The sequence below is a fragment of the Elaeis guineensis genome, chromosome 9, assembly GCF_000442705.2.
Source record: "Elaeis guineensis isolate ETL-2024a chromosome 9, EG11, whole genome shotgun sequence".
Classification (NCBI taxonomy): Eukaryota; Viridiplantae; Streptophyta; class Magnoliopsida; order Arecales; family Arecaceae; genus Elaeis; species Elaeis guineensis.
The window spans coordinates 2,136,326-2,149,959 of NC_026001.2; the positions used below are offsets into that span (position 1 = coordinate 2,136,326).

General features: G+C 34.5%; 1 protein-coding gene across 4 annotated transcripts; it reads left to right on the top strand.

The window, feature by feature from the left end:
• Positions 1 to 1,922: 1,922 nt before the first annotated feature.
• On the top strand, positions 1,923 to 4,948 carry LOC140851785 (mannose-1-phosphate guanylyltransferase 1-like). 4 transcript variants are annotated; one of them, XM_073243948.1, is made up of 5 exons: positions 1,923 to 2,055; positions 3,319 to 3,541; positions 3,667 to 3,729; positions 3,802 to 4,041; positions 4,224 to 4,948. In XM_073243948.1, exons 2-5 carry the CDS (start codon positions 3,431 to 3,433, stop codon positions 4,893 to 4,895), a joined length of 1,086 nt encoding a protein of 361 aa, XP_073100049.1. In that variant the 5' UTR covers positions 1,923 to 2,055; positions 3,319 to 3,430; the 3' UTR covers positions 4,896 to 4,948. The 4 variants fall into 4 exon arrangements, with proteins under 4 accessions (XP_073100049.1, XP_073100051.1, XP_073100050.1 ...); XM_073243950.1 differs by having other exon boundaries at positions 1,930 to 2,055; positions 3,335 to 3,541; XM_073243949.1 differs by lacking the exon at positions 1,923 to 2,055 and adding an exon at positions 2,652 to 2,725.
• The last annotated feature ends 8,686 nt before the right edge of the window (positions 4,949 to 13,634 follow it).

Below are 13,634 nucleotides of genomic sequence, written 5' to 3' on the forward strand. Positions count from 1 at the left end.
ACATTATACTTATATTAATATAAATATTATATTAATATTTATATAAAATTTGGGAGCAGAAGGTTTAGTTTTATATCTATTAAGGATATAATGAGTATCTTATATAGTTTTTTTTAAAAAATAAATATTTAATTAAATATAAATTATTTTGAAATAAATTACTTTCTCATAATCAAGTTAAAATTATTTTTTTCAGACATCATATTCTCCGAGATAATATTTGATAGAAGAAAAATTCCACCTGCAAACAGGACAAGCCCATAATATTACAAACGGGGGGCCATTCCTCCAAACTTGAGTCTGGTGGTTGGTACCCTTTTGATCAAAGCGTGGATCAGAAGTGGTTCAATGTTCAAATCCAAAAGTGATCATATATATTTCTTTATCAAAAAAAAAAAAATCAAGGAGCTTTTTTTTTTTTCTTTTTCCTTTATTCATTGTCATAGATCATGCGTAAGTATTATTTTTTTGGTTTCAGTGTAAATTGTCGTATTGTTTCTAGAGAATAAAACAACAAACCAGTGCCCAATAGTTCTCTTAAAACTGGTGGGTAGACCTTATCCTAGAGGGCAAATTGGGATGATAAGGGTCTTTAGAGAGTTGGTTGGTGCTTTAATTGGCCATCATATGCATATAAAATACAGTCGTATTAGGAATTTCACAAGAAGCGGAAAAAAAAAAAAATCAACAAAAATGAGTTGGCAGGCAACATTTTATTGAGTGATAAATTGACATACAAACCAAACCAAGGAAGAAGATAAAAAAAAAGAATAGAAAAGACAAAAGAACCAAGACATACAAGTACTATATTACAATGATAATAATGATGGTAATATTATTATAATAATGAAATCATATTTTATTATATATTTATTAAAATAATGAATATATTCAATATGTTAAAATGACATAAGATTAAACTTTAATTGTTTGAGAATTCTCAAAGAATTTCATTAATTTGAGTTGTCGAAAATTTTTCATGCTTTTTCAATTACAAGATTTAGCCTTTTTTTTGTTTATAACCGAATATAATCTACAATTACAACTATAGACATCGAAATAACTATTTTAAATATCTACAGTTCAATTATAACATTTGCATGTGCCACTTGATCAAGTGCAGACAAACAAGCAATTCCAATAATTCTCATCGAGAACTTGATGGAGTTGGTCAATGGAGATCTAGAAACTAACTTGCATGATGAAAATAAGTTAATTTGAGTTTTACTAATGTTCTAAAAATAAGATACTATCATATAAAGTTATTCAACTGTACAACTTACTTCGAGACGACAATTATCGAGTATGGATATAAGTGTTTGCTCATCAATTATTTTTTATGCCACATGTTAATCAGAATCCAAGATACTTAAGGTTGAAAGTCAGTCAAATTACTAAAAATACTTTTGGAACATGAAATATTTTTGTGATAGACCAGCCCTAATAACAATTTCCTTATATAAATAGGTTGTTGTCACAAATATATATCATGCTCAATTGTAACTTAAGCGGATTAATTTCCAATTTCCAGAATCGGTTTCCCAGGAATCCTATGGGGGAAACGAGTAAGGGTCCACTATTATCAAGTTGCGTAGACGTCAAGAAAAAGGGGAACACCGAACCAACGGCTATGATCGCATCGTGGTCCCATCACCTAACCGCCCAGAAGAGGCGCCAACGCAGAGAGCCCAGAGTTTTAAACTGTCAGGGCCAATTCAGTCATTTTATACGCTCATCTTATACGTGTACGGTTGGAAGCGATGGAGCCGCTTAGAAATCTTCCAATGATCGCTTTTGTTTATATTATTATTATTATTATTATTATTTAATTCTATCGAGACTATTAAATATGTAAACATTAATAAAATTCGGCGCTTCCATTCGGCCGCTCCTCTACTCCGATGCTCCACGCGGCGCCCCCCCCCCCACCCCCCCACCACAATGCTCTCTCTTCAAACCCTAGGGTCAGAAGTTCTTCTTTTCGGAATTAGGGTAGGGGTTCTCCTGCTTCGACTGAGATGATCGGCGCACTTTTTCCTTCTTCGATCTTTTAAGGTCAGGAATTGTTGGGCATTGGTCTCAGTTTGGCGTTCGATTCCTGTGCTTCTTCTTGGATTGTTTTGGATAGGAAAAAAAATTAAGGTTTTTCGATTGATTGTTTTAAAGAGGAAATATGTCTTTTTTATTAGTTCTTGGTTTGTGATCAGTATATATGTGTGGGAGTTCTTTGGATGTAACAGTTGGTAGTACCGTGCTGAAAGGAAACAGGAAACTAGACGGGAAAGTATCTATTTTGGCTCTCTCTTTTTTTCTTGATTTTTTTTTGGAGGGTTGGAAAGCTAAATACAAGATTTTGATGGATTTTTTCTAGTTTCTTTTGATGGAAAGTGTGCCACTAGAATCAGATTTTTTTTTTTTTTTTTGTGGTATAGTGGATGATAAGCTTGGTTTTGTTATACTATGTAGTTTCTACTGTAGTATGATGTTCTATTTATTCTTTTGAGTTGCCTGCCTTACTTGTTTGTCACCTTGTTCTCTAGTTTATGGCATATTAGAGTTGGGAGGTGGAATTGATGTAAGCAAAATCTTTTTGTTTATAGATATAATTTTTTTCTTAATGTAAGTGTTATTAGTATATTTAAAAATCACAGGTGATCTAATAAGGTGATGAAGCATGAGAAAGGAATATTTTGGGTGCACATCCAATGCATGGCCTCTTGTTTGAGTGAGTTGCTAAGCGACTGAATCTAGATGTCCGCTTTTTTATTCTAAATTTGGTGGGGTTCCTCTATCATTAGGGTATGCTTGGAACTATGTGGAGTGTGAATTTGCAAATAGTTGCTGTTCTACCCTTCTCTGGCAGACTTTGGAATCATGAAATTGTTGAACTGAACTCTGTTATCTTTGAGTTATCTAATTCCATTTGTTGGTATTTAGAAAAAGTAATTACTTTAATAATATGGGAAACCACATGGACTTTGAGAAGTTGTACTATGTTTGAATTTCTAAATGTGACGGTTTCATTTCCTTGTCATGATAGGGAATAGGCAGACCATTATGTCTTTAGAGAACCACACAATTTATGACCTGCAATATGTAAATCCTTTTTGGGTTGTCTCTATTTTTGGTACACCTGAGCCATCCTAGCTAAGACTAGTGATGTGCTGCAACATCTGATGAATGTTTAAGAATGCAAAGTTAGCTGACGGATCCATAAACTTAAAGTAATAATTCTTGCATTTTTAAAGTAAGTATTCTGGATATGTATCTCAATTAAGTATTAAGAATGTTTTTTCATCTGTTGTATCTTTGATACAGAAAATTGGTTTCACAGAGCACCACAGTTTTTTAAGCCAGCTTTTTCTGCTGTGAAGTGGAAACTCTGATTACGGAGTAATCCAGATAAAGGACCATCAGCAACTAAATCACCATGAAGGCACTCATCCTTGTAGGTGGCTTTGGGACTCAACTGAGGCCCTTGACACTCAGCATGCCAAAGCCACTTGTAGACTTTGCCAACAAGCCAATGATTTTGCATCAGGTAAGTTGAAACCAAACTAAAGCTCTCTAGAATTACATTATATTTTACATTCTCAAGCCATCGTTGATTTGTCATTTTTCTACCTTTTCATTTATGAAGTTTAATTGCCACATGCAATTGATCAGATTGAAGCCCTTAAAGCTATTGGAGTAACAGAAGTTATCTTAGCCATCAATTATCAGCCACAGGTGAGCAAAACACTTTATTATCTTTGTACAAGTTTATTTTGTTTCATTAATTTCATAGTTACTCTTTCACAGGTCATGCTGAGATTTCTAGAAGAGTTTGAATCAAGGCTTGGGATCAAGATCACCTGCTCTCAAGAAAATGAACCCTTGGGCACTGCTGGCCCTTTGGCCCTTGCAAAGGAGAAATTGCTTCAGGAGGCTGAGAAGCCATTCTTCGTGCTCAACAGTGATATCACATGTGAATACCCATTAAAGGAGATGCTTGATTTTCATAATGCTCATGGAGGTGAAGCATCAATCATGGTAACCAAGGTAGAGTTCATTTTTCACCCTGAATTCTCCAAGATTGGTTCATGACGTGAGGACAATCAAAGACAGAAGGAAGCGAGATCGATACCCAAATATTCTTGATGAACTTTATGCTCTCACTGATTTATGTTTCCATTGTGAGGAAGTGGATGCTCATGCTTATATAAATGCTTTAATTTGTCTAGGTGGCTGAACCATCAAAATATGGAGTTGTAGTTTTGGATGACAATTCAGGAAGGGTCAAGAAATTTGTTGAGAAACCAACAGTATTTGTCGATAACAAAATTAATGCAGGCATATACCTATTGAACACCTCTGTTCTCAATCGAATTCCACTTAGTCCCTCATCATTAGAGCAGCAAGTTTTCCCTGCCATTGCCAAGGAAGGACGCCTATATGCCATGATCTATGATGGATTCTGGATGGATGTTGGGCAGCCCAAGGATTACCTTGCAGGCCTTAGATTATATTTAGACGATCTAAGAAGGAAATCATCATTGGACCTTGCCATTGGGCACAACATCATTGGGAATGTGTTGATCGATGAGAGTGCAAAGATTGGTGAAGGGTGCTTAATTGGACCTGATGTGGTGATTGGTCCCAATTGTGTGATCGAGTCAGGGGTGCGGCTGTCATCATGCACCCTGATGAAGGGGGTGCAGGTGAAGAGATCAGCTCATGTGTCGGGCAGCATCATTGGATGGCATTCAACAGTTGGGGAGTCAGCTCAAGTTAGCAGCATGGCAGTGCTTGGAGAGGATGTCCACGTCGGGGAGACTGTGTTCCTTAATGGAGTTGTTGTCCTGCCTCACAAAGAGATCAGGTCACATTTTGTGAAGCCCGAGATTGTAATGTAAAGCAAACACAATCCACAAACCAAAGTATTAAAGTGATTCTAAGTTCCCTTCTCTATCTATTTTAATGTTGATGACAGAGATTTCCATGCATGCAAGGAAATTTTTATAATGTTTAAAAGGTCTATCTATATTTAAAGCCTTGTAATCTACATGTCTGTGTTAAGTTGTCAAAGAGTAGGCAAAGCTGTATGAGAAGGAAATCTTTATGTTCTAGTTGTTGTTTACCTCTTATCATTATCGAAAGATGTTTTGTGGGGATGATGACTTTTTTGCTTGAAACTTCTATCGGAGTGAAATAATAATGTATGGTTGGAGAGTGTAAATTACCTGCTGGAAAATTCAATTATTCTATTGTTCTCCGTTTTGTCAATTAGTAATGTAGTTTGACTTGAGAATTGCATGGTAAGGACCTGGTGAGACTGTTGCATGGCAAGAAAATTGGTGGCTCTACCTTTTCTTTTAAAATTTTGGAGTGTTCCAACTGTTAGATATTAGCCGGGACCAACAAAATGGTGGTTAGGTCTAAATTAAGCTCTTGATTCATGTGGAGCCTACCGTGTTTCTTAGATATGGCTTTAAATGTGATCTTTGTATCCTGGTCTATGACAGTTATTAATGTAAAATTGACTTAAATCTGTAAATTAAAGCACATACAGGTAATGATAATGGCAAGTACTTATCAGTGATCCCAGCAAGGGAAGTAGATGGATGATCATAATTGTAAAGAAATCATAAACCATCTTCAAGTGTATGTACATGTTTACAATACTAAGAGTATATCCGTTCCTAATAAAATGATAAACCAACTGGCTCTAACAGTCAAATACCTATTGTATAAATAGCTTCAATCAATAACCTATAATTGATAGGAGAAGTAGCAGAGGTGCTCCTACATTATGGGATGCATATGGGTTTGTTTTTAGTTCCATGACATTTATGCATTAGATAGAACTTAGACATTTATGCAAAGCCATAGGACCCAAACAATATTTTTTTGACTAAGTTTTTGGGATGGAGTCCTTAAATTATTATAAATGATATTAGAGCAGACCTGGTCCTTGGCAATGTGGACTACGGGACACTGCAACATGAGCCCATTTGAACTAATCCCAGAATGATCATGATGTTTCTAGTTTAAGTTTTGGTATTTGTGATTGAATTTTTGGTACTTGTGATTGAATTTGAATAAATTTGGATCTTTAGTCTATCGAGAATACTAGGGCTTAAATAGTGAGAATGTATCAGGACTTATGGAGGCATATGTTTAGTTCCTAATTGGCTATGTTTTGGATAAATTTTAGATAGTTATGTAAAACTAAGGAACCCAAAGAATATCTTTCCAGATAGTTGTTTTTGAATAAGATCCTCAAATATATGTAATATATTAAAGTTGAGACTAAGGCCTCCTCAGTGCGACAAGTGTTGGCAATCCACAGGGGACAGATGGCGTGCATCCAGTATGTAGGAAAAAAAATGATGCTTCATTTGAAAAAGAAGATAGTAGTCTGGATTGGATGGGTCGGAGATGTTCTCGGTGGCTAAGCAAATCAGCTCTGCTTGGGCTCTCCTCTCCTATGCCAGTCTCTATCACGAGAGAGGCGCATGCAAAAAAAGTAAAAAAAGAAAGAGAGGAATGGGATGGAGCTCTGCATGCGGTGGCTCTCCTCTCCCATGCCATTCACTGTCATGAGAGAGGTGCATGCAAAAAAAAAAAAAAGAGCGAGGAATAGGGTGGATGAAAAAAAATCTCAAAGAGAACTTTTAGAAAAAAAATAGAAAACATTGATGCTAAAGCATGGATTGTCTTATCGATTTGTTTTCATACTTTAGCCTATATATATGTGGAAAGATTCAAAGCATCATTCAAACACCGAGAACGGCTGAATAAAAAAGATGAGGTGGGGAGTTTTTTTTTTTTGTGGATCTATTTCTGATTACCGCTTCTTTAGTTTTTCATTAGGTTTATTGAGGATTAGAAAGATCGAAGAGGGTGGCATTAGATAAGACAAATTGAGTAAAAGAAGCTAGAGAAGACGAGTTTAGGGACTTTTATTTATTTTTTGGATTTGCTTTTATCAAATATTTATAATTTTCATTCCCTCATTAGTTAAATTTTTCTTTCACCATAATATCAAAAATAACATTCTATTTTTTATTAAGAATGCAGGGGGGTTGTTGCCTACATTTTGACAGCCTTCCACTCCTTTATTTACAAACATCATGTGAGGAAAGAGAGGGACAAAGGATTGCTTCCATGCTATGGTAGCCTTCCTCAACGTCCACATAAAAGGAAAAAAAATGCCATGGTTGCTGCTAAGATTCGGCAACCTTTCAATGAATAGAAAAAGAAAAGAACAGAGGTTTGCTGTAAAGCCTTCCGATGAATAGAAAAAAAAATATGTATGAGTTTTGACGGATCAAGTTAGAGTTCGGTGAATAGGAAGAAGTGGATAGATTAAGAGAAAAAAAATATATGAGTTAATAGGTTTAGGGATGGATCGCGATCGGATCTATACAATTCGATTAACAGACATGCCAAACGGATCGTAGGTCATTTGGCTAATAGGTTAGTGGATCCAATTAGGGTTAGGGTTATGATAGAGGATTCAGTTAGGGTTAGCTATCCAACTAGGGTTAGGGTTAGGGTGGGAGGCTGGTTAGGGTTAGGGTTAGGGTTAGGGCTAGGTTCTACTAAGCATTAGGGTTAGGGGTTGGGTTAGGGTTAGGGTTAGGGTTAGGATAGGGATGCAGAGAAGGTTGGATTGGAGAAGAAAACTAAAAAAAATGAAAATAAATGGTCAAAAAGAGGAAGGAAGGAATACGATTTGGATTGGAACAAAGAAAAAAAAATAGAAAGAAAAAATAGTAAGTGCGGGACTAGGGTTAGGGCAGTGTTGCAGAAAAAGTTAGATTGGAGAAGAGAACAGAAAAAAATAGAAGTAGATGGTGAAGAAAATGAAGAGAGGAATCGGGTTTGGATTTTGAATAAAGAGGAAAAAAATAGAAAAGAAAAAATAATAAGTAATAGAATCCGAAGGTGGTTAGAAATAATAGATCTTGAAAATGAGATTTATCTTAGTTCATCCGAAAATGAGAATGTCAGCATGGGTCAAAAAAAGGTGCAAAGTTTCTTCACCACTCGCTGTAGGGTTGGCTTCGGAGACATAGTCTTTCATGGTATCGTCACCAAAGATGCAAGGTAAAAAGAAAAAAGAAACCCAAAATCGATGTTGGGACCAAAAAAAATGTAAAACCACCTGCGTTGGCTATAGAACGGATACTGGTAGAGAAATCCAATGAAGAAAGGTGACAGCGATGATTGGAGAAAGGTGGAGTAGAAGAGGGATTGGAAGCGACGGCGGTGGTGGGTAGGTGAGAAAGGATTAGAGTTAAAAGAAAAAAAAATAGATGCATAACAGTTCTATGGGTTATGGTGCATAGGAAGAAAAAAACTAAATATATGAGGGCATCCTCATAAAAATTATATAGGGAAGCCACTTTTAAATTAATAGGGCATATAGATATTTTATGGAGGTGGTGGTACCAAAAATTTTTAAATGTCTCTATGCAGATGGTCCTATAATTTTTTTATAAATATACTAACTATATTTTTAATTCTTTTTTTTTTTGAATATTTTTTTTAAATTTAAATTTTAAAAAAATATATACAGTTTGATTTCTTGCATTCCTATAACTAAATCGGCATTATTTTTTTCTTCTGTTTAAATGAATTTTTCCCTATTTTTTTTAATTTTTGTTATTTAATTTCCCACATGAGGCATAAAAATTCTATTTTTTTCATTTAATATTTTTTCAAATAAACATAAATTTATAACAAAAATTATGGATCAATCATTTCTTAACCCTTTTTCTTATGAATATTTTTTTATGAATTTTTTTTTTAAATTAACTAATCATGATGCTTATGAGGTAAAGGAACTATAGCTCTTTTATTTATTATTTAATCTTTTATTTTTTCGATCATACATTCGGATTAGAAAACATCAATTAAAAAAATATTTTTTAAATTTTTTAATAAATATTTATAATTTTTAAATATTTTTATAATTCAAATACACAATCACTATTTTACGTAATGTTTCTCAACAGACATCCCATAAAAAAATCCTATGCTAATGTATAAGATCAGTTATTAAATCATTTTCTGTATAACCCAAAGAAATATGGCGCCTATTTTTACTTGTCTGCATAAAAAGAAGTGTAGATATTAATAACAGAAAGTGACATATGTTTAATATTAAATTGGTTAAGAGATACCATAATTAAATTCCAAGCCAACTAGAACAATTAATACCTGTTGTTAATACAGTATCCACATGGTAAGTGGAGGAAACTAGATGATGATCATAATCGTGAAGAAATTATAAACCATCTTTAATGGTGAAGAAATTATAAAGCATCTTCAAGTGTATGTACATGTTTACAATATTAATTGGATGTCCAAAACTACCCATACGTAATAAAAAGATAAAACTAAGGTGCTCATCCCGATTGTATGAGAACTCCAATCAATGGCCCATAATTGATGGGTGGAGCAGCCGAGGTGCTAATACAACTTGGCATAACACAATTAACTACTAGGTAGGATGATATTGAACTTATTCTGAATTTGATAACCGGCAATCAATCCAATAATTTAAAAGGATCTCATCAAATTATCATATTTGATATACTTTTTAGATTGTAATTCAGATTATCTCTCATGAGATAATTCAGAAGGTAATCTGGATTATCAAGGAGAGAGATGGCTATACAGATTATCACATATATAGTAATTTTGTAATAATTTTTTTGGACAAAAATATTTTCGAAAATCTAGACGTCTTTCTTTCTCACGATGGATAGCGGAAAGAGAGGGGGCCAAAACTGATGTCCTCCATAAAATCTGACCGACAGCGGCCTCTAAATCAACGAATCGGTGTGTCGCCATCATTTTCCAACCGTCGGTCGTCGATAGCCATCGAGAAGCAAGAAAAAAATATCGGTCAAGACGAGATCCGACGACCCCCCTCCATTTTTTTTGTTTGTTTGGTTAACTAAGCCACCGGCGAGCTGCGTCTGATGTCGCCGACTGCCTAGATGTTGCCGTCGAAGTCGTCGCTGCCTCTTCAAACGATGGCCTGCAGTCATTACATGGAAAAGGAGGATACGGCATAGAGAAGTCGGCGGTCCTTTTCTCTCTTCTTTTTTTTTTTGTCTGATGTAAGGAAGGAGAAGATCAGGCTCGGTGGGGATCAAGTGACACCACTCGCCGCCGCGGTGCTATGCCAGATGGTCACGGGGGTGGGATGCAGGGGATCGATGGTGCGGGTGAGAGCAGCAGCGTGGGTGGGTGAATGCGACGATGGAGGCGATTGCGGAGGGCACGAGGTGCGAGTTCGCCGGGGGACCAAAGGATGGTGCAGGGGGTGGCACAGACAACAGGGGGGCCGGAGGCGGTGCGGGAGATGCAACTATCGAGAGATCAGGGGCGGACGGCTGGGGGCCAAAGGTGGAGCAGTCGGGGGTTGGGAGTGGCATGTGGGGAAGAAGAAGGAAGCAAAATAAAAATAATAAAAATAATAATATAATATAATATATAATATATTATGTATATAATATAATATATATTATATATTATAATATATAATATATTTTTATTCTTATATTTTGAATAATTAAAAATTTTATACATGAAGTATGATTTTTAATAAATTTGATTTAAAGATATTTTAAAAATTTGATATTATATTACCGATAATCTGATTGTCATATCAAAAATATCAATCAAATTTTTCAATAATTTTACTGTAATATTATAATAATTAATATTATTGATAATTTATCTAAATTATAAATAATTTAAAATATTAAATAATTTAAATCATCGCGATGTAGCAATGCATCAAATGCTGCTCGGATGATAGTTTTATATTACCGTGACATGAAAATTCCTTTACGCTGCATCTTCTATTTACCGTACAAACCTCGTGGACCCATGCTTTTATTAGCACTTTAGATGTTCCTCGAAGATTCTAGAAATCAAAATATTTAACAATTGTAACTAATAAGATACGGTAGCTGTGGATGATTACATGCATCAGTGCAAAATTCTCAACGAAGACAATGCTAGCGCAACATGAAAATCTTACCAAAAAAGTTATTCAATTGATGCTTAAATTGTCTGTCATCACTTGCTCATATGAACAGTTTGGAGAGGATGACTGGCCATTAAGTTTTTGGTGTCATAATTGTTGATGTTTAAGATATCCAAGCACATTCAAAATTTTCTATTTGCCATGTAACTTTTCACTGGAGTATTGGGATAACTTTGTAGCAAACAGTAGGTGCATGGATAGAGTTGCTTATTTTTTTATTTTGGATAAAGTTCTATTATAACACTGTAAAAAAAAAATAATCGAAAGATATTATTTAAATTTTTTAATCTTATATAAGTACTCAAGATTTTTTCGATGAATAACTGGTGTGGAATTAAATACACGTGTATAAGAATCTTTACATATTCTCTCCATTTAAGTCAGTCAGACTACGAGTCAAACTAATGCATCCATCCATAAATACCATGATCGTCTCATAGTCAATCTAATGAATTCATGTTGCAGTATCTCCTAATCTACATGAGTTATAGGCCGAGTCTATTCTGATACTACTTATAACAATTCAGAATTTCACCTAAAACAACTAGTCGAAAGATATTAATTAAATTTTTTTTGATCCTATATAAATATTTAAAATTTTTTAAATAAATAATTAATATAAGACTAAATAGTAAATATATATCCATACAGATATTCATACATACCAACCAACTTCAAGGGCAAAACATCCTACTCTTAGCATTTTTTAGGATACATCCAATATCATCCTACCTAATAAGGCCATGTTGCATTAGATTAATCAAAGACCAGCAACATGGCCGACCCATTTATTAGGTATGGTTGATATCGGACATATCCTAAAAATATCGTACATCAAAATTGCAAGTTCAAAAGTATTTGTATTTTATTCATAATTAGGTATCATGCGGATTACCTGCATTTCTCATTTGCCGTTGGATTAACTAGTTATTGTTAATCTTATATGCATATATTTTATTTCATAATTTAAACTAAACATTAGATTAATAAATTACTAGAGCTGAGAATGTGCACAGCATGTGCAGACGAACGTGTGGTTGAAGGAAACCAATGTGGACTTGGCATTGATAGAGAACATACGCAAACCAGGGTTTTTTTTTTTTTTTTTTTTTTTTTTTAATATTTGGTTTCCTATGGAAAGCAGTGTGGCTTCCGAATCATGTTGGACTCCTTTCCATGAAATAAGGACCTTGGAGGCTAACACGAGCTTCATTAAGGTTTTCCTCTAGAAATTGGATAGTGATGTCGCGCGGTGATTACAATAATCTGTTTTGCTTTTATGTCTTTAAAGATAATCCCAGCTTGACCTCGTTATTCTTCAAATCCATAATTCCTTAGAAGATTGCAAAATGTATGAAAAGATTTATACGGCTGACATATTTCTTTTCTTCTCTATTTATTGTAAGAACTTAATACAAAATTATTTGCAGTAAATATATTTGGCAATTTCAAGTTAATGCATTTCCTTCATAAACTCTTTAGAGGTTGATCTATGTGATCCCATAATATAATTGTTCTCATGTTATAATGCTGCATATATTGCTCTAGATCCAATTTTTAATCAACTTTTTTTCCTTTTATTTTCTGACTTTTTTCCAAATTTCTATCTATGCAGAAATCCTAACAATTCAAGTTGTGTAACTAGAGTAATCGCTTTCTTCCAAATGAACTTTCTAAGCCTTCTATAATCTCTAAGGTGCTCCTACAACCTAAGACTATCAATAGCAAAAATACTCCGTGCTCCTATAATCTCTCGCCGTTTTTCCTCAATTTTTTCCAACCGGGTGGGAGGCTTGGAACGGCCCAGATGGGGAAGCTTAGGCGATGGCTGGGGGTTTTGCGTTCCGTTCTTAGGAGTCATAATGGGATGGGAGGCTTGGAGCAGCCAACTATTATTCAAAGATTTAGGATTGATTTCAGAATAGATTGTCATAATTAAATTGTATAATATAATCTTAGAAGATAATGTAGATTGATTTCAGAATAGATTGTCATAATTAAATTGTATAATATTATAGTAAAATTATTAAAAATTTTAATTGATATGTTTGGTATAACAATTAGATTATCGATAATATAAAATTAAATTTTTAAAATACTCCTAATAATTTTGTCTTGGTGCTCTTCTTTTTTTCTAATGAGAAGTAACAGAGATGATGTAGATGGAGGGAGGTGGGGAGAGGGCAGGTGCATGTGGAACCATGAGAGTGGTGGGGACGAGCATGAAGGAGCCATGGGAGGTGGTGGGATAAGGATAGAGGAGCCGCGGGCAAGCAAAAAGAAATGGAGGAGCCATGAGCTAGGGGCGCATGCGAAGGGGGAGGAGGAAGGATTGAGCAATGGATTTTATGTGATTTTTTTGAGAAATAATTTTGTCTCAAATTTTTATTATAATATTGTCAAAGAAGTGGTAATCTAGATACAATTCAGATTGCATAAGATAATCTTGATTATCAAAAACAATCCAAATTACCATCCAAAAAGCATACCAAATATAGTTCAAATTACCGTATTAAATTACCAGTAATCTGGATAAGTTGCTAGCTACCAAACACAATTTAGGGTTCAAATCTTCTCATCC

Excerpts from the sequence above, each read along its gene's own strand:
- LOC140851785 (XM_073243948.1), top strand. The coding sequence starts at position 3,431 with ATGAAGGCACTCATCCTTGTAGGTGGCTTTGGGACTCAACTGAGGCCC. Across the intron at positions 3,542-3,666 it reads AGCCAATGATTTTGCATCAG|ATTGAAGCCCTTAAAGCTAT; the intron begins GTAAGTTGAAAC and ends GCAATTGATCAG. Across the intron at positions 4,042-4,223 it reads CATCAATCATGGTAACCAAG|GTGGCTGAACCATCAAAATA; the intron begins GTAGAGTTCATT and ends TAATTTGTCTAG.